Source organism: Antechinus flavipes, chromosome 2, assembly GCF_016432865.1.
Source record: "Antechinus flavipes isolate AdamAnt ecotype Samford, QLD, Australia chromosome 2, AdamAnt_v2, whole genome shotgun sequence".
Taxonomy (NCBI): Eukaryota; Metazoa; Chordata; class Mammalia; order Dasyuromorphia; family Dasyuridae; genus Antechinus; species Antechinus flavipes.
In genome coordinates, this window is record NC_067399.1 from 227,402,995 (window position 1) to 227,424,157 (window position 21,163).

The window sequence follows — 21,163 nt, forward strand, 5'->3', positions numbered from 1 at the left end:
CAGCTGTTCACCTCTACCATACATCTTGCCATTATTATCTGGGTAATGCTCATTTATAACTTTTTAGAGAAGAATGACTAGCCAACATACTACATTGATAGAATATTGGTATTAAAAAACCTAGGCCTTTGTTTCTGGGAGAAATTGGCCTTAAAAGGAATTAAAATTCTTATTCCTTATAGGAGTGATACCTTTAGCAATTGCTAATTAATGTCTCAGTAGGAAATAGTTAGCAATAAGCTGAGAGCAGAGCTGTACATAGGAAACTTAGGATAGGGAAAATTGGATGCAACAAAGTAGGAGGAAGGAAGGAAATTATGAGATACAGGAAGACCCAAAGACAAAAACATAGTTGACCTTTTGGACTAGGAAATGTATCTTTAAATGCATAGACTAATCCAGAAATTCAAATTCTATCATGGATGCTCTGACACATTCCATATAGTCACAGAAATGCACACTCACAGATTACAAGTTCATAGGCACATTCACACATTCCACCAAAGCATAAAAAGACAGAAAACTTATTCACAGATGCCCTCATATAACCATACACATGATAAATATACATACAAACAGAGACACAAAATTAAAACTTACACATGCTCTCTTTCTCATCTACCATCATCACACACTTTGATGTACTTACAGACTTCCACATGGCTATTCAAACACAGATTCATGCCGACAGACAGACCCAGAATGGTTCTCAGACATAATATAGTCAGGCACACATATGCATCCTTGCAAATTTGTTGCTTCTGATATTTTTAGTACACTATTTTCTTGGTCCATATCTGTCATTTTATTAGTATAAGAAATTTCTATTGAGGAAGTTTCCTTTAACAAGGTAAGATAGCAAGCGCTCTGCAATTTATGGTCTTAGAGAATGTGTGGAGCAATGAGAAGGTAAGTGACTGGCTCAGAGTCAAACATTTATTCAGAAGTGAGACTTGAGGTTAAGTCTTCCTGACTTTGAAGACAGCTCTCTCCATTTGCACTACTATGCACTCTGCACTTTCATGTGTATTATGTGTATGTGTGTATACACACATACACACACGTCCTATATATATACACATATGTACTCATATATTCATATATGGGCATATATATGCACATATATTATCTTTGTGTCTGATATACTCACTCTCACATCACCAGATTGTTAAAATTATATCTAAAGTAACAATAATTATGCTCTGAGGGAGAGTCTAGAAGATGCTCCAATGAGTAAAGTGAATAAACTTTAAGCATGGATTTTGTGACATTCATTTTTCCTGTTCAATAAAGAAGTGACTTCTAGGTACATGAATGTGGACTATCCCAGATTCATAGGGAGTCTTTTTGTTTTTGAATCTATGCCAAACTTCCAACTGCTGAGTTAAGGTAACTTGAACATGGGTGAGGGAGAAGATAAAGAATCATTGTTATTTGTGGCAGGTAGAAAGCAGGTGAGTGGATGAGGCAGCAAGGAACTGGTTAAAGGTACCGAGAGGGGGAGGCATCCTGTACAAATCACAGATGCTCTTTCCTTAGGCTGCTGTCTGCTTTCTTCTTCCTTGCTCTTCATTCCCACATTTTCTGTGCGGTTTCCATGGATACCAGGAACTATCACAGCAATAGCATCAGGAAATCTGAAAAATTAAAAAAAAAAATCAGACTAAACTAAACCTTCCTGACCCTAGGCATGGATGAATATTGGGCTGATAAGTTTTGTTTTTGACTTTTGTCATAGAATATTAAAAGTCCTAACAAACCAATTAATGTCTAGGATTCATCCATAGCAAATTAAGAGATTATACCTATGTTAACCTAATAAAATAATTAATGCCTCACCTCCCTGGATTCAGATATCTCGATCATAGCAGAGAACCAGGAAGAAAGCACAAAAATGTGATGTACTGAGCAACCAAAAAAGAGCACAAAAGTCTTATAAAGGGAATTGGGACTTTGTCTTAGTGGCAGGAATGCAGGGCCAAGGTTCCTGACTCCATTCAGCATTACTAAGTGGCCTCCTTGTGGCTTATTGATGCCAAAGTGCAAGGGACATTATGGGAGTTGAGAGGATTTAACTTGTCTTAACCTACCAGCGAGACACGAGGGACTTCCTGTAGAGAATGTGATGGGCACGTTTAGATAGGAAGAAGTGGGGAAGCTAATTAGTGGGGCAAAAGAGAGTCTACACAACTTTTTAGAAATCATTTTGTACGAGGCCTGGCAGGACCATGAAGCTAACAAAAGAGCTAGAAATATGTTGATTATCCCCAGGCATGTTGGCTGGAGAGTCTCAAAAAATAACATGAACATTCTCTCTAAGGAAAAAGAAACAATAGAGTAGATAATGGCTACAGTCATTTCAGAGGCAAAGAAGAATCATTGCTTTGGGGATGGAGTAACAAAGGCAGCAGGGAGATGCAGTAAGCTCCTCAGAAAGGGAGAAGTGAAAGGAGTTGCACACATCATACCCGTGTTGTCCCAGTGGCTCTTTTCTCTCCAGCCCAGGAGCTGGAAGACTTTATTCCTTTGTTTCACGGGAGCCAAAAAAGATTCAGGACAATTCACTGATGCTTCTGTGTCTGCCAGGCACTGTGATAGTGGTGGGAATTAAAGATAAAAATGAAACACTCCTTTGGGTAACTTAAAAGGGGGAAATATCATGTTTATCTATTAGTAAAAACAGACTATGTACAAACTAAATACATAGTGATTTGTCTGGATTTCAGCAAAGCTTTTCATAAAGTATCTCATAATATTTCTCTAATAAGATGGAAAATATGGATTGTGCAATACTATCATATGGATTTAGAACTGATTAGATGGCTAGGCTCAAAGGACATTTGCTGGTGGTTTAATGTACATGTGGCAGGTTGTCTCCAGTGGAGGACCCAGGTTTGGTGCTTGATCTTGTATGATGTAACATTTTTATCAATGACTTGAATAAAGATATATGGCACACCTGTCAAATGTGCAGGTAATAAAACACTGAGAAGTAACACATTGTATGACAGAATTAGATACAAAAAGATATTGACAGGCTATAAGACAGTGGAGCAAATTAAATAAGATGAAATTCAAAAGAATCAATCACCAAATTTTCTTTTTCAATTGGGGTTAAGTGATTTGCCCAAGGTCACACAGCTAGGAAGTGTTAAGTGTCTGAAATCAGATTTGAACTCAGGTCATTCTGATTTCAGGGCTAGTGTGCTATCCACTGCATCACCTACCTGCCCCCAATCATTAAATATTTTTTAATGCTTAATATATACTGAGCTTTAGGGATACAAAAAAGGCAAATGACAGTTCCTGATCCCAAGGAGCTTACAATCTCATGGGGGACATATGCAAACAAATATATATAAAGCAAGCTATATGCAGGATAATTAGAAAATATTTGAGAGGAAAAGCATTGGAATTTGCTTCCTGGAGGTAAGGAAATTAGAGGCCAATAGTCAGAGCTAGGAGGGAAAGTGTTCTTGGCTAGGTGGATAGCCAGAAAAAAATGCCTGAAACTAAGATATTGAGTGTCTTGTTTGTGGATGGCCAGTATTCCAGTGTCACTGGATTAAAAAGTATATGTTGGGGAACAAGGTGTAAGTATTCACTTAGGTATAAAAAACCGATTTCACAAATCTAAAATGGGGGAGGGCATGGATAGCAGTTGTTCTGAAAAAGATCTGGCAATGTCAATAGATTGCAAACTCAATATGAATCAACAGTGTGATATGGCAGGAAAAAAGGTAATATAATTTTGTATTACATTAAAAGTAGCCCAGTTTCTGGAATTTCCCTCTGCACTTTGTCCTCATAAGAATTTATCTAGATTTAGTTTGGGGTACCATTGTCTGAGAGAACTGATAAACTTAAAAGCATTCGGAGGTGGTCTACCAAGATGAAATAAATTGAAATTGGGCATTTTTAGCCTGGGAAGAACAGTTTGGGGATGAATATGATAATTGTCTTCAAATATTTGAAGGAAGGATTAGATTTGTTCTTTTGCTCCCTCTTCTCAGAGGGACAAAACCAAAGGTAATGGGTGGAAGTTTCAAAGAAATTAATTTAGGCTTAATGTCAAGGGGAAAACTTCCTTAACAATTAGAGCTGTCTAGAAGAGGACATGGACTACATTTCACAAAGTCTATGTATTTCCTCTTTGAAAGTCTTCAATTAGAGACTGGAGGACCACTTGATAGATATGTTGGGTCACTGAAAACCCTTCCAAATCTCAAATTTTGTGATTATGTGATAGAGAGTAGGGAATACATAGACTAATACTGGGGGGATCAGTAAAGTTTTTCTAAGAGGTGAATCTTGAGCTCACTTTTGGAAGGAGGCAGGGGTTCTAAGAAAAATGGAGTAAGGAAAGAATTTAAGGTATGGGAGACTATTTGTACAAAATCATGAAGGCAAGAGATGGGATGTCACAAACAGGGAATAGCAAAGAGTCCAGTTTAAGTATAATATAAAATAATGAGAAAATCATAAATCAATTCTACTTCTGGCTTTTGCTTTTTAAATTTGTTTTGTAATTCTGTTCTAATGAAAAAAATTAAGATTTGGTTTGTTTCTTGATCTGTTGGTACAGAATATTCTGGAAGAGCAATCAAAATACATTAACATAACCACAGTTAATCATAAAATATATAGAGCCTGATGATTTTAAGGCAATACAGTATCAAAATGTTGGAGAGATTGCCATCTAAAAATCTTGGGTAGAGAAAATAGGAAAAAGTTGTAGTGTCTGTTGAGATAACAAAGTCTTTATAAGGACAATTGACCATTCTATAAATCCTAGGCTGGAGCATTATTTTCCTTGAAGAGTTACGTCACCTGAGGCCTCTTCAATATAGTTCTCGTACTACGTGCCTTACTCTTAGGCATCTGATGCTGGCCAAATGACCTACCTTTTTGCACTTACAACTCTATTAGTAAATTAATAAGGGCATCAATTGAACATGTAGTCATGGAGAAAATAAAGTTTGAGGAGCTGAAACAACATATATTACTCTGTGTTCCATTATTTTCTTAAAACAAGAGAAATATGCCTATATTTCTACTCCCTATTATATACTACTCTGTGTTCCATTAATTTTTTTTCTGTTCTTTTTATTTTGCTGAGGCAATTGGGGTTAAGTGACTTACCCAAGGTCACCCAACTAGGAAGTGTTAAGTGTCTGAGATCACATTTGAACTCAGGTCCTCCTGATTTCAGGATTGGTTCTCTATCCATTGTGCCACCTAGCTACCCCATTTTCTTAATGCCTATATTTCTACTCCCTACTTCCCAGTATAAAGATGAGGGGGAAATGAGGCATAATTGGGCTTTTGGATGGCTTTCATATGTGTGAGAGGAGGGGAGTGCTCTCAATAAAATATTAGTTATACTCTCCGAGTCTCTAATATTAATTCCTGTAATAAAATGCTAGAGAAGTGGGGAATTGAATTCAACAATTCAATTCAATAGCATTTAGTAAGGACCTTTTATATACCTGCACTTTGCTAGGTTCTAGAGATTAAAAAAAGACAGAACTGAAATAATCCCTGTCCTCAGGAAATTTATATTCTTGGGATAGATGGATAGAACTACAAATACACAGATAAACAAGAGTATTCAGGAATGCCTATGATGGAGTTGGTCCTCCTGATGATGAAGGGATTTTTCATGACAAGATGAGTCAGAAGAGTGTCCAGGATATGGGAAACATGATGCTAATTACTCTATCAATAAACAAAATCTTTTTGTAACTGTTCCCACAGATTTCCTAACGTTATACCAAGTCATATTTCCCCATGTTTTGTAGGAGAGAGTCATCTAGTGGTAGAAAGAGAAGTTACTGCTTCTTCATTTTACTTAGTGGGAAACTCTTAATTGTTCTATCAAAGGCCCTTTAGCAAACCTGATGAGTTTTTATAATTCTTTGTATAATTCAAGGAAGGAAAGGTGATTTAATGCTTCACAAGGCTTAATCATTGGCACTTTTCAGTATCTTGTTCTAAACCACAAATTTGCTTCTGAAATTTACTATGTGATCTGGGAAGCTCAACTCTCTGCTATCAAGGTCATTCTCAAGGTTCTACATCAAAAATGATATTTTAATGTTATTAAGGACTTCCATTCCAGAAGTGTCCCACACCAATGAAATCACAGACCTAGGAAGTAATTCTTAATTCATACATGCACTTTTCAATTCTGAAAGAAATATATTTTCTTTTTTAAAATATATTTTCTTTTCTTTTTTTTTTTTTTGGCAAAACAACTAGGGTTAAGTGACTTTGAACCCAGGTTCTCCTGACTCCAGGGCTGGTGCTCTATCCACTGTTCCATCTAGCAGCCCCCATATTTCTTTTTAAAAGTACTACATTATGACTTTTTTTTGGTCAAATTATGCTTGCAACTAGATCAAAAAGCTTTTATTTATCAAAGCTAACTGAAATGTATGTTAGTATAATTAACAAGAAGATCCAAACTTTATATTAGCTTTGCCATTAACTTGGCATTCCACTTCTCTTGAACCATTTTCTTATCTGTAAAATAAGAAGTTTGGACTAAATGCTAAGACAGCTATAGTTCTAACATTCTATGAATGCCTTCTGATAAGCAAAAGTTCTAAGGACTATAATTAGGGCTAATCATATCACTGAGATCATTTAGGTTTTTATTATTTTATATGTATTTAAAATATTTTATATTTTATTTATTCTAATTAGCTTCAGAAGGTCATTTTTTTTTTTACTCAAAAAAAGCCAACAGTTTATTGCAATGCCCACAATAGAAAAGTAAAGTGGTGATTAGGCACCCCTGGTTGACCTCCCCCTCTCTAATCTCCTATTGAGTAATTGCTAAGATAGATTTCTAAATATCGAAGCTCTGTCGGTGCCCCATACAACAGAAGGTTGTATCTTTTTTTATTGTTTTTTGTTTTGTTTTTTGAGGGGGGGCTTTTTCCTGAGGCAATTGGGGTTAAGTGACTTGCCCAGGGTCACACAGCTAGGAAATGTGAAGTGTCTTAGGTCAGATTTGAACTCAAGTCTTCCTGACTTCGGGGCTGGTGCTCTGTCTACTGTGCCATCTAGCTGCCCCTTGTTTATTTGTTTTTTAAAGCTTTTAGTTCCCAGCTCCCTGACAGCAAACTAGCTAAACAGTTCAGTTTTTGATCTTTCTTCTCCAGCAATGCCATTCCCTGTAAATGCTGTCTCACAAGGGTATGGCCAGTAAATACACCCAGACCAGCAGATGTGTAGAATCCATGAAGACAAAGCGAACATACAAATAAAAGTTAAGTAGACGTTCTTCACATCCAGGTTAAAAAGCACAGGGTTCTCATGAGGGAGTCAAAAGAATGAAAAAAGACAACAGAATTCACACTTTGGAGATAATAGGGGCAACAGAGATGTATCAGAAGGGGTTGGAAAACATAGCATCAGTTCCCACATCCTCCTTTTCCAATAAGCCAACACAACCTGACTCCTGATCCTACTTCTTTTGGTAACTGCCTCTATGCACATTTTTACTCTCTCAATTTCATAGTTTCTTGTGGCTTCCTCTTTTTTTTTTTTTTTTTTCTATTTTTTACACTGCGTAAGAAATACGGGGCTGTCCAGTCCAGTGAGACATGGATTATCGGCTTTGGAGTAGTAGAAGGGTTACTAAATACCTTAAATTGCCAAATGGAAGCTGGAGTAGTGGTGAAATGGCAAACCATTTCAGTTTATTTATCTTTTTTTTTTTTTTTTTTTGCTGAGGCAATTGGGGTTAAGTAACTTGCCCAGGGTCACACAGCCAGGAAGTGTTAAGTGTGAGAAAACACATTTGAACTCAGGTCCTCCTGACTTCAGGGCTGGTGCTCGATCCACTGCGCCACCTAGCTGCCCCTTCCAGTATCTTTATCAAGAAAAATTCCCAACTTGGGGTGAACACATTTTATTACCTTGCTATAAGCATCTTGAGGCCCTACACAGCCATAACAAAACCTATTTTACTCCATTCGAAAGGCAAAACATTTATTAAAGAGATTTCCCAAGTGCCAAGCCCAGGCAATACGAAAGCAAGACCGGACAGTCCCCATTCTCAAGGAGTTTATATTTTAATAAAGATGACTTAAAGTGAGGTGAAAAGGGGTGTTAACGCAGGGAGAAGGGATTAAAGACACTGCATAGTCTAAGTCTCCAGTCTTGCTGAGGAAACAGGCCCAAACAGCTGAGCCACTGGGGCACATCCCACTACTCCGAGGCCCTTCAGCATACACAGGAAAGTGGCCTACACTGGGGGGGAAAAGGGGGCAGGGATCGCAATCTTTCTAACCAGGGGGTTTCTAACAAAGGTGGCCTGCAAATAATTGAGCCTCCACAGGAAGCTGGAGAAAGAAAAAATAAAGCTCTCGCGAATCAATGCGTAAAAGAACCCGAATGGAATAACATTCGCGGCCCACAAGGATTCAGAACGACTACTGGTAGGGGGAGAGGAAGTGACGTCACGACCCCTCTTTTGTCCTCGCGAGACTCGTCGCGAGCCTAAGGCTCAAGGCGCGCCTGCCGCTTGGCAGCCTGGCCCGCTATGGCGGGTCGTGTTGCTGAGGTAGCAACGGTGACGGCGACGGCTTCTGCGGCGGCTCCCCGATTGGGCGGCGAAGGCCTGAGAGACTGGCGAGCTTAGCGAAAAAACGACTGCGACCTGTTCGTTAGCCCCGCGGCCATAAGGCAAATGGAGGCCGGTATGCCGAAGCGGAAAGAGCCAGGCAGGTCCCTGCGCATCAAAGTCATCTCCATGGGCAACGCAGAAGTGGGAAAAGTGAGTACCGCGAGCCAGGAGGGGGCGGGGCGGGGCGGGGCTGGGCGGGGCAGAGAAGGGAGGAGTACTGTGAGGGGCGGGGCTAGGCGGAAGAGCCGTCTCCCATTGGCTACTGCGGCGGCCACTCAAAGGTTTTAGGCCTATCCATCGTTTTGCCCCGCCGGGGGCAAGCTTGGGAAGGCGGAAGAGGACCTTTTTTTTAGGAACTTTAGGAGTAGATCTTCGAGTTTAGCTTCCCTCTGTTTATAGAAAAGAAACTTTATCCCCGAGAAGTTAATGTTATTTGACCAAGGTCACACAGGTAGAAGATGACAGGATCAAATAGGGAACCTAGTTCCTTGACTCCAGAGCCCGAGCTCTTTCAACTGCCTGCCCTAAGCTGGCCAGCCCCTCAAATACAGTCCCTATAAAAGACAAAATAACTGCCCTAGCTTAGGATGGAATCTTAGGATATCTGAGAAGGAAGCGATGGTTCTGACGTCTTCTAAAGACGTCATCCAACAAGTGGTCCCAACTTCCAGGCATAAAACTATGAGATCACATAGCTTTTCAAATCTTAAAGCATATTACAAATGCTAGTTATTGTTAGAATCTGAAATTTGGGAGGGACCTTAGAAGTCATTCAGCCAGGTCCGTTTGGAAGCTGTGTGGTTCGGCCAGCAAGCATTTATTAAGTGCTTACTGTGTGCCTGCTCCTGTGGATTCAGTGTTAAGACAGCCCTGGTCCTCAAGGAGTATATGATCTTACGAAGAAGATAATATGTAAATAACTAGGCACTTATGAGGTATTTGCATAATTAGATGGAGGACAATTGGCCTCTTGCAAAAAGATGGCATTTGAACTGAATCTTGAAAGAAACCAGGGAGACCGAGCAGTGGAAGTAAAAAAGAAGCATCCCTAAAATCTGGAGGCAGGAAACCTGGGTTTATGCCACTTTTCTCATTAATTGACTCTGGACAAATTACTTTACTTCTCTGGATTTCAGGAGCTTGAAAAGGATGACCTGTCTTTTCCAGCTCTATTTTTGTGACCTTAGGACCCTCCTTCCTAATGTAGGGAATCATCCTTGATGTTCTCTGCTTTAAAATAAGTGAGAAGAGTTCTTTATATGAGGAGGGACATCCTTTCTATCTTAAAACAATTCTCATAATGAGAATGTACATTCTTCTAACTCAGCCTCCCCACATTTCCAGTCAGTTGGTGTCATACCTAATAGTTAATCCTGTCTTAGGGATTATTTTATATAATATGTAATTTATAATTATATATTATTATTATTATTATTAAACTAAGGATTTTTAAATAGGGATTAATTTCATAGTCAGGATTTAAACCCAAGCCAACTGACTTGAGTTCAGTGACCTTTTTATTAATATAAAAGTCATTATGCTTTAAACTCTGCATAATTCTTTGTTGCTCTTTCATTTGATCCTATGAGAATCCTGTGAGATACATAACAAATGTTATCTCTGGCTTCTATTGTTATATATGCTTTCTTGAAATGGAAATTTGTTGTTATATATTTTAAATCCCTGGTGTTCTGCTGGGGACATGACAATGCTTTTTTTTTTTTTTTTTTCCTTTTTTTGTCTTAAAATTTTTTTTTAATTTTTCTTTCGTTTTAAATAAAAACATAAAAAATAAAGCCATGGATTTGTGAAACTTAAAAAAAATTATTCTAAATTATCCTATTAAAATTATCCTATTATCCTATAATTATCCTAATTATCTTTGAGGTAGCTGGTGGCACAGAATTCTGAGTGGAGTCAGGAAGACCTAAGTTCAAATCCAACCTCAGACATTCACTAACTCCCAAGATTGTTAAGAAGGTTTGTAAACCTTCAGGCATTATATAAATGCTTATTGTTATTGTTATTGTTGTTGTTTATTCTACAGAGATTCTATAAAGACCAAAACTAAATAGTCCTCATTCTTGAAGAGCTTGTATTTTAATGGGGAAGAAAACAGATATATCTGGTTAGCTGCATAATATAAAGTATATACAAAACAGAGGGGAAGCTAGGATGGCCAGGAAAAGCCTCTTGCAGAATTGGATGAGTTGAATCTTGAAAGAAACTAGGGGTATATGAAGTAGAAGTGAAGAAGTAAGTTACAGGAATAGGAAACAGCCAATGCAAAGGCCCAGAAATGGCATGTCCACTGTGAGGACACCAATAGATCACTCTGGCTGAATGAAAGAGTTGATACCTTCTCAGGAAGGTTTGTGAAAAATAGGAAATGGCCAGGTTGGGAAGAGCTGTGAGTGCCAAACACAGAAACTTATATTTGTTTTTAAAGGTAATATGGGGCCACTGGAAGTTGGGTGGAGTGATAGTAGTCAGACCTGAACTTTAAGAAAGTTACTTTGGTGGCTTTATGGAGGACAGATTGGAGTTGGGAAAGACTTGAGTTATTATGCAATAGTCCAACCTAGAGTTAATGAGAACTTGAGCTAAAGTAGTGGTTGAATAAGTGGAAAGGAAGGCATAGACATGAAATGTTGAGTAATTTAAAAAGTTGACAAAATTTGTTCACTGATTGGATGTATGAGGTAAATGAGAGTGTGAGTTGAATACGACACTGAGATTTTTAACCTTGGTTATTGAGAGGATAACTGGGGAGCTCATAAGAGGGATAAGTTTGAGGGAAAGATGAATTCTCTCTTCTCTTCTATCTTCCATTCTTCCATATTCTCTGTGACTCAGTAACACTGGCCTCCTTGCTGTTACTCAAACAGGACAATTCATCTCCCAACTTGTTTCATTTTCTCTGTTTCCCATCCCTGGAATTAACTATCTCTTCATCAGTCTCCTGGCTTCTCTGGATTCCTTCAAGTCCCAGCTAAATTTTTACCTTTAATAAAAAGTCTCTCTGGTCCCCCTTAATATTAGTGCTTTTTCTTTCTTGATTATCTCATATTTATCCCATTCCTACATATAAGTTTGTGTATTATCTCCTCTATCGAATTATGAATTCCACGAGAGCAGGAACTGTTGTGTGTCTCCCCCCTACATCTTATTTTTTGGTATCTCTAGAGTTTAAGACAGTGCCTGGTATATAGTCGGCACTTAATAAATGCTTCTTGACTTATTTTGGCTTTTTCTCTTAACATGTACCTCTCCAGTAGAACATAACAATTTTGAAGGTAGACAGGATTTCATTTTTGTATTTGTATCCATAACATCTAGTTATGTGCCTGCTGATAGTAGGCACTTAATAAGTGCTTGTTGATTGATTTGCTGTTATGTCTTAGAAATTTTTCTTGTCCATCATTGATGGAATTATCCTTTTCCCGGTTTATTTCCTTAAGAAACTTGCTTGGTATAGGAAAAGCCTCTTGATGAAACAGGGGGAAACTTGGGTGGTGCATAATTTCCATCAGGCTGCACACAGAGTTGCCCTTGTCTAAATCTTCAGTTTAATGTACACATTTTATTTTTGTCCATCCTTGTGAAATTTCCCTCAGGCGAATTTCACCTTAGTCACTTTACTTTGGCTGGCTATCCTCTTCCCCCACCTCTTTCTTTGACACTTCAGACAGAATTAGGCTAGGCTCACTGGGGACATGACTAACAGTTTGGAATAGAGAGGGGAGGAGTGGTATACGAGAGGGAAGAAAAAGTGGGAAGAGAATGGTAAAAGAAACCAGGCATGTCCTAACAAAATTTTGAAGTAGATGACTCTAGTACCTCTCCCTTCTTACTCCCCTTTCCTCTTGGGGTCCTCTTTCCCTTCCCTTAGGCTCTCAAGGCTCACTATCTTCCGAATGTCCTTTCTCCCCACTTCACTCAGGCTGCTCTTCCTTCTTCTCCCTTGACCATCAATTCTTCATATGTCTGAATGAACCCCTTGATTCCTTTTTAATTTATTCCCACCACCCTTCAGGACTTATTTTCCCTCATTACATTTTAACCATAAAAACATGAAATCATAACATTTTACAATTGAAAGGGATCTCAGAGGTCATGTAGAGGTCAATCTGTACCTGAAGCAGTGTTTGACTCTAACATCCTCCACAGAGTATTCAAGCCTTTGAAGATTATATATAATCCCTGTATAAAGGAATTGAGAGTTTGAGTGGATTGCAAGCTCCATTGCAAGCAAATCAAGTGTAGCATAGCTTTATGCCATCTGTAGATTTTGTGAATATTCCATATTTACTTTCATTCCAGCCATTGAAGGAAATTGACAAAAAGAGCTCTATTATATACCTCACTAGAGACCCACTTCCAGTTTGACATTAATCTGTTACAACTCCTTGGATCCTTGGTAACAGAATTTTGAATTTTAACAGTAATCTAACTGTACTGTATCAATGCCACATCTCTTTCTTTTCATTTTGTCCATAAGATTCTTTTAATAGTAGATTGACAAATTGCTCCCTGAAATTAGGTGTACTATATCATAGTATTTTCCTCATCCAAATAGGGATAATCCTGTCAAAAAAAAATGAATTTAATCTGTAATGACTTGTTCTTGATGAATACATTAAATTTAAAATAATCACCAGCTCTCTTTTCAAGTTCTTACAGACCTTCAATAATTCAAAATTTTTGCAGCGTTGTGCATCAAGATGGGCAGACTGTAATTTAAATAATTCACCTTCTCCTTTTTGAAAATTAGGACATTAGCCTCTTTTTCATCCTGCAGCCTTCTCTGCAGTTTTTCCAACAATCAGACGTTGATTCAACAATTAAGTCTACAGATTGTTTCAGTGCTGAAATGCAGTTCATTCAGGCATCATGACTTGAGGGTATTAAAGTGCTTTTTTTGCCTTTTCATCACTTTTTTGGAGGTTTCATTTCTAGATAATCATTTTTATCCTACTTTTTAAAAAAAAAAAGATTGGCATTGATAATTTTTGCAGTCCCAGCTAGATCCTTGGGCTATATCCAGAGCTGAGGCAGGTGATCTAATAAGACACTGAAAAAGAGCATTCAAGATGAGCAGTAAGGAAACCAAGAGAGAACTGGGTCATAAAAACCCATAAAGGAAAGAATACCTGGTGGCAGAGATTGGTCAAAATGTTACAGAGAAGTTAAGAATGAGGACTGAGAAACAGTCATTGGATTTGGTAAGTAGAAGATTATTGGACACAGATGACCCCTTTTGACTTTGTCTTTTGCTTGTTACAACTATCCTGAACTAGTTAAAACTACATTCCTACAGGTCAGTCTCAAATGTTTGTTTGTTTGTTTGTTTAAAAAGAAACCTTGATCTTGTTCCCAGTTTTTGTTCGAAACTAGCTGCATGACTAAGAGCAAATCACTTTGCCTCTCTGGGCCTCAGTTAATTGATGGTCTTGGACCAAATAATTTATTTTCTTTTGTTTTTATATGACCTCCTTTCTTTACCATAACAGTCTCCTTGAAGATCTTCTCTTATAATAAAGAAGGAAAAAAAGAAAAGAAAAAAGTTAAATAGAATTAACCAACCTATTGAAAAATCTATGATTATCTGTAGTGTTCTACATGTATGTTCTCCACCTCTGCACAGAAGAAGGGGAGATGTTTTCCCATAGCTTTTCTTTGAGGCAAATCTTGGTCATTATTATACTTTTTAAGTTACATTTTTTCAATTAACATTTGCCTTTCTCTGTCCACTTCATGCCTCTGCAACAAATAAGCATAATAGGAAAATCATGTTTTTCACATTGATCTCCTCCAAAAATGCATGTCTTACTCTGTATGTCTAGTCCATCACCTCCCTATCAAGAAATAGGTAGCATTCTAAATTATCAATCCTCTGTAATTGTGACTGATCATTACATTGATTGGAGTTCTTTAAAATTATTCATTTTTATCCCATTATAGTATAAAATTATCTTTGTTTTGCTTACTAGGCTCTGCGTCAATTCAAAATTAGATTCAAGTGATGTCTCCCTCTCCCATACCCCGTAAGTTGTTTAAACTTCTATTTGTTGCTCTTCCTAGTTATGAGAGTTTATGTTATCCCTCCATCCCCCTTCTTTTCTGTCTTCCCCTCCCTTCCCTTTCCTCACTTAAAATCATCAGATTATAACAAAAACCACTTTTAGGCCCACTATCTTATTTGACTGTGATTCTTGATGATATCACTGTTCTTAGTGCATTCTTATATCACCCCCTCCATTATAATTCAACCACTTTATTCTTTTAAAGTCTTTTCTGATTGCCTAATTATTATTATTATTGCTTTGTCTTTTTTACATTTCTCTTTACACCTTAATTCTCTTTAATTTGTAGTTCATAGTTTATATCATCAAATTCAGTCTTTCCATCACGAATGATTGGAATGAATATTTTATTAAAAATCCATTTTTCTCTGTTGGATTATATTCAGTTTTGCAGGATAAGTTGTTCTTGGTTGTAAGTCTATATCTTTTATCTTTTAGACAACCTAATCTATGGTTTCCACTCCTTTAAAATGAGGATCCTGTGGTATCCTGATAATTATTCCTTAGCATATTCTGGATGTTTGCAGGATTTTTCCTCTCACCTGAAAGTTTTGGATTTTGCTTGTGACTTTTTCCGGGAGTTTTATTTTTGAGGTTTATTTAGGATATGGATTATTTTTAGTTTTACTTTGTCCTGTGGTTCCAAGAGATCTGGCATATTTCTTTTGAGATTAAAAAAATTTTAGATTTGTTTCAATCAGTGAAAATCTACTTTTTTCTTCTCTTCCATCTTCTCCCTCACTCTGAAAGAAAAACAGAATTCTTTTTGTAATCATATGTAAGCAACTAAAACAAATTCCTCCATTGGTTATGCTCAAAAATTTTTGTGTGTCAGTTCTTATTTGTAAGTCTTATAACCTCTGTATCATTATATGGGTAGCATGTTTCATCATGAGTCCTCTGGAATGATTTGGTCATTGCATCAGATTACTTCTGATTCCCTTCCTTTCTTCTTTTTGCTTGGATAAGGCTTTATATTTCTTGTGCCAAGCTGTTAATTCCTATCCAGTTCTTTTTTTATTATCTCTCATTTCTTTTCCAATCATTTACTCTAGTGCTCTAATTTCATTTATAAAATCATTTTTAGCTTCTTTAAAAAACAAATAAAATTGTTGTTTCATTTCTTGTAGGAAGTCTGATTGAATTTATGCCCAAGTTGTCTTTTTCTTTGAGCCTTTGCTAGTAGATATGTTGAAGTTATTCTCTCAAGTTTGTGTCCTTGATCTCATAAGAGCGCTTTCTTTTTTAAAAAAATTTTCTTCTTCCAGCAGTCTGTTCTGAGCATTCTGGCATTGCTGGCTTAGTTGGGAAGTCTAGAGGCTGAGTCTGTGAACTTGGCCCTTCTAGGAGAACCTTGTGATGCTGTCCTGGAGAGGGCCCACAATCACTTCTAGGAGCTAAGTTCATCTTTTAGGCACTAAACTAGAAGTGGGAGTTGTGGGATTGGATGAAGGCATCTCCATGCTATTGGCTTAGTTCAGAATTCTGGGTACTGAGTCCATGATCCTAGTGACCAATGTTATGCAGGTCTTGCTGTGGTCACCTTCCCAAAGTTGAATTTGCAATTTACTAACTTGAATTTGTAATCTTGATCTGGAAAGATGACTTATTTTAGGGTTTTTTTTTTTTTTAATTTTACAATTACTGCTTGGTCTGGTGTTCTTAGAGTGTTGTTGGAGTTGTTGGGGAATTTGAGCTGTATTGCTTTGTCTTACTCCACTATCTTGACTGTAACTTCTGGTCACTAATTTTGTAGCAGGAAAAGATGGCATTTAAGTTCCCTTCTAGATCCAGCATTATGTGTTTCTTTGAGAATACACATAAGCTTGGGACAATCAGTATGAATAGTCTTTCCTTTTTTGATAGCATAGCATCATTAAGTAGAAAGGAGACATTAGATGATAGGAACAGGAAAAAGATTTGAAGAACGTTTAACTGAGGAAAAGAAAAAACAAAAAAGGAATGTAAGGACTCCAAATGCAGTTTTGGTTTACTTCTTAGTTTGAAAAGAGAGAAAAACTAGAAGTATATTATGTTGTACATAGTTGCTTGTAACATAGTAGAAACATTGACTTTAGAGTCACCATCCTTCCTCACCTTCCATATCATGTAAAACTTAGGCATTGTATGTGAATATTAGCACTTAGCCAGATCAATGTGGTGAAAAATAAAGCTTTTTTGTGTCTTAGGTAAAGCTACAGTCATTGCTAATTGTTATCTTTTCTGATTGTAGCACTCTTTTGGAAGTCATTATACTAAGATAAATATAAGGATAAAGAGAAATAAAAACATAGTTCATCAAAGTCTATGGCTTTGGTAGCCTAAACCATTGCCAGTATTTTCCTGTCTGTAATAGAACAATTGGGAGTATCATGAACTTTAATTCTTTTTTTCTTTTTTTTTCTTTTTTTCTTTTTCTTTTTACTGAGGCAATTGAGGTTAAATGACTTGCCCAGGATCACATAGCTAGCAAGTCTTAAGGGTCTGAGACCATATTTGAACTCCGATCCTCCTAAATTCAGGACTGGTGCTCTATCCACTGCGTCACTTAGCTGCCCCACCTCCTTTTTGAACAATAAATAAACTTTATTTTTTTCTCTTTTCAACCTTGTTTGATATTGCCAACATCACAGGTCATAATATGATAGTTATATTAACTATTTACAATTTGCAATATTTTCCCCCTGGAAAATATAAAATACAAATGTGAAGTAAACAAATTAGTTACTGCCATTTGGTTTCATCAGAAGTAAAATCTTAAAGAATAGTCTTTAGCAAAAAAAAAAAAAAGTCAACAAATCAAATCTAGATAATATAGTCAAATACTTCTAATTCATCAGGAAAAAATATATCAAATTTCACCTCAGAAGATATTGTACAAATCATTTAAACTAAAATAGAATCTCCCCCAAACCCAAAATCACCCTAAAATAAATAAAGAGACAAACCATCAACTTCAAATCTTAAAAGGAGGGAGGAAAGGGGGTCAGAGAACAATTTCTGGAATCATTTCATTGATTACAGTTAGTATCCAGTTTCCTCCCAAAGTGCTGCTACCTGGCTGCATCCCAGTTCACCCATGAACTTTAATTCTTAAGAATTTTTTTCAGTTTTGTTCCACAGAAGTGTCCAAGCTCTTGGACTTCTGATTAGGAGGAGAAGGAGGGAAGAATGGTTCATTCCAGAGAAGTTTCTTAAGGGACAGTGGTTTATATATAAAGTGTTGTGAACTTTTTCTTCTCAAAATACAGCCAGGTGATGAAAGTTCAGATCTTTTATTTTCTCCAATATAGCCCGGTTAGCTTAGAGGCCTATCTCTCTGCTTGGTTCCAAGAGCTCTCTCCAAATGTCTTTAAATCCAAAGGTCTGGTCCTTCAGCCTCTGCCTCTACTTTCTTCAGCCTCCAGCCAGCTCCAGTCTTCATGTCATTCCAGTGAAATCTTGACTTGTAGCGTCTTCCTCTCTCAAGAACACTTCTGCCACCAGCCAGCCAAATGGAAAATATTCTGCCTTGCCTCGGAGAGAGGGCTTCTGGCGTAACTCTACTGAAATCTGACCGAGAGCTTCTGTCTGTTTCTTTTATCCAAGAGGGAGGAATTGTGGGATATGAGAGAGAGGGATTATGGGTTTTCTCCCATAGTGCTCTCTGGCCCAACGAGCTTCAAGGGAGGTGTGAACTCATTGAACTTAGTTCTACTTAGTACCTTGTTTCAGGTTCTGCCCAAAACATCTTCTTGTAAGATTAGATCAACTCTAATTAGTTAGCAGTTAGTAAGGATTCCAACATCTCCCCCTTTCTTTTGTTTTAAAACATAGGGGGTTTCTGAAGGGGTACACATAAATCCATCAATATGGGCCAGAACTTTGTAACAGATATACATGGTATACATAAATCCATCAATATGGGAGGCATTATACATAATTTACAAAAGCATACAGCAATATAACACAGGCTAGTGGTAATATAACAAATAACATGAATCAACATGAAAATTTAACTACTGCAAAAGTCTCATCAACAATCTTTCATCTCAAGAAATCCAATGATTCTTGCAATTGCTTAAAATACATAAGCACATAGTAATATAACACAGGCTAGTAGTAATGTAACAACATAAATCGACCTGAAAATTTACAAATGTCCATAAGTCCTAGAAATAGTCCATAAGGAATCCATTGTCCATTAGTTCATGTGCCAGGAATCTAATAATTCCTGTAAGCTCTGAAGTACTGCAAAAGTCTCATCAACAATTTTTCATCTCAGGGAACCCAATGATTTCTGAAGATTTTAAGAGTCCTTTTGACAGTCTCATTGTCAGCCATCTGATTCTTTCTTCCACCTGTGGAAATATAAGCAGATCCTCTTCCCCAAGCAGTTAACCTATCTAATTCTCTTCTATTTACCACTTTTGGGATTTCTCCTCATCATCTGGTAATTACATTGGAGCTGTTTGCATTGGATATTGTCTTGTTGTCTTAAAAGGCCTGTATTCTTCCCAACTGTAATCCTGATTGCTTTTCTGTTGGTTGATGACATCAAAGTTCTGAATTTCTAAAGTCTCTCTGGGTGTAACCTCAGCTGCTATCATGCCCACCTGTCCTTTGATTGATACTTTGGAGCTGGGCCCTGCCTCTCATTCTTCTGGGTCAATATACATTTAGAGGCCCAATGAAAGCCTTGGTTACATTTTGGACATGGGGTTTTGGGTTTTCTCTCACCCTGTCTTCTCACTCTATCTCCATATCTACAATGAGCTCTCAAATGTCCAACTTTTCCGCAGTGAAAACATCGACGAGTTTCTCTAGAATTCCTCTGCCAAGAAGGACCTTGTCTTTCCATGTTCATCATAGTCTGGCATAATAAGCATTTGTGCCTACTGTGGCACAGCGTCTAATGATTTCTTCTAAAGGAGCATTTTTGTCTAGCCCCCATATAATTCTCTTGCAAATCTCATTGGCATTTTCCTTAGCCAAATGTTTAGTCATTATTTCTGTTGCTGCATTGTCTCCAATGGTTCTTATTACAACTGTTTGTAAACGTCTCACAAAATCTGCAAAAGGTTCATTGGGACCTTGCTCTATTTTTGTGAAAGCATTATTTCCATCTTTCTGTCCAGGGAGAGAATTCCAAGCTTTTATTGCAGCCTTAGAAATTTGCTCATACACTGTTATGGGATAATAAATCTGTTCTGAACTCTCTGCATACTGACCTTCACCAGCTAGTTGGTCAAAAGTGATTTGTACAACAGCTCCTGTTTGCCTATTGCGTTGGGCTTGAATCCTACATAATTCATGAAACTCCGAAAGCCACAATAAATTTTGTCCCGGTTCTAGACAAGTTTTCACTATGGATTTCCAGTCATTCGGGGTTAGGATTTCATAAGATAAATTATCCAGTAACATCTTCACATAAGATGATGTAGCCCCATAAAGAGTGCAACCCTTTTTCAAATCTTTAATTTTTTCCAAATTAAAAGGAGTGTATCTTCTCCCTTTCTGACCTGAGGAGTTGAGCTCTTCAATCACAGGATATGCATTTATATCTTCTCCTTCATTTTTTATAGGAGAAGCTGACTGTGTTTCTGTCTCTCTCCCTCCCCCTTGTTCCACCCATGAAGGGTTCATTGTGGGGGGAGGGTCATGAGACGTGGAATCACCTAATTCCTCCTGCTGTGAAGTATCATACTCAGAATTGTAATTAACTCCATTCTCATCTGATTCGTCCTCCTTTTCACCTAGTAAAGTTGGCATTTCTTCCTCCTGTACTTTCCTTTTCATCATTCTATCACTTAAATAACTTCTTATAGCCAATTGTATTACATTATATGTATTAATTATTGAGTTAGGCCCATTTTTATCATAGAATTGACAAAGATCCTCTCCAACCAATTTCCATTCATCTAGATCTAATTCCTTATCAAGAGAGAAACAAGGACATATGTCCTTTACAGTTTGTAAAAATTCAGTGATTTGCTGTAAACTTATAATTAAACCTTGGCTTTTCATAATTTTGACAATGCTCTCTAAACATTTTCCTTGAACAGAAACAGGCTCTTTTCTAAATATCTGTCCCATCTTAGATGAAATTCTACTTTAACTCTTTTAACAAAATTTCTTTGTTGTACTCACTCTAATTTCTGGGTTGAAGAGTCTTTTCCACTGGATCAGGATCAGAGGCTTTTCCACTTGAATCAGGATCGGAGCTTTTCCACTGAAATCCACTGAGGAGTCTGTTTGTCCCACGTTCAGGGCGCCAAAATGTTGTGAACTTTTTCTTCTCAAAATACAGCCAGGTGATGAAAGTTCAGATCTTTTATTTTCTCCAATATAGCCCGGTTAGCTTAGAGGCCTATCTCTCTGCTTGGTTCCAAGAGCTCTCTCCAAATGTCTTTAAATCCAAAGGTCTGGTCCTTCAGCCTCTGCCTCTACTTTCTTCAGC

The 21,163-nt window shown here is 37.4% G+C and overlaps 1 protein-coding gene across 1 annotated transcript in view; it reads left to right on the forward strand.

Moving 5' to 3' along the window:
* The first annotated feature begins 7,532 nt into the window (after positions 1-7,532).
* DNAJC27 (DnaJ heat shock protein family (Hsp40) member C27) overlaps positions 7,533-21,163 on the forward strand; it is a 54,789-nt gene continuing 41,158 nt past the window's right edge. The window contains exon 1 of the mRNA XM_051976357.1: positions 7,533-8,788. Within this exon, the coding sequence (XP_051832317.1) occupies positions 8,702-8,788 (87 nt within the window). The 5' untranslated portion in view covers positions 7,533-8,701. The remainder of the gene's footprint in view (positions 8,789-21,163) is intronic.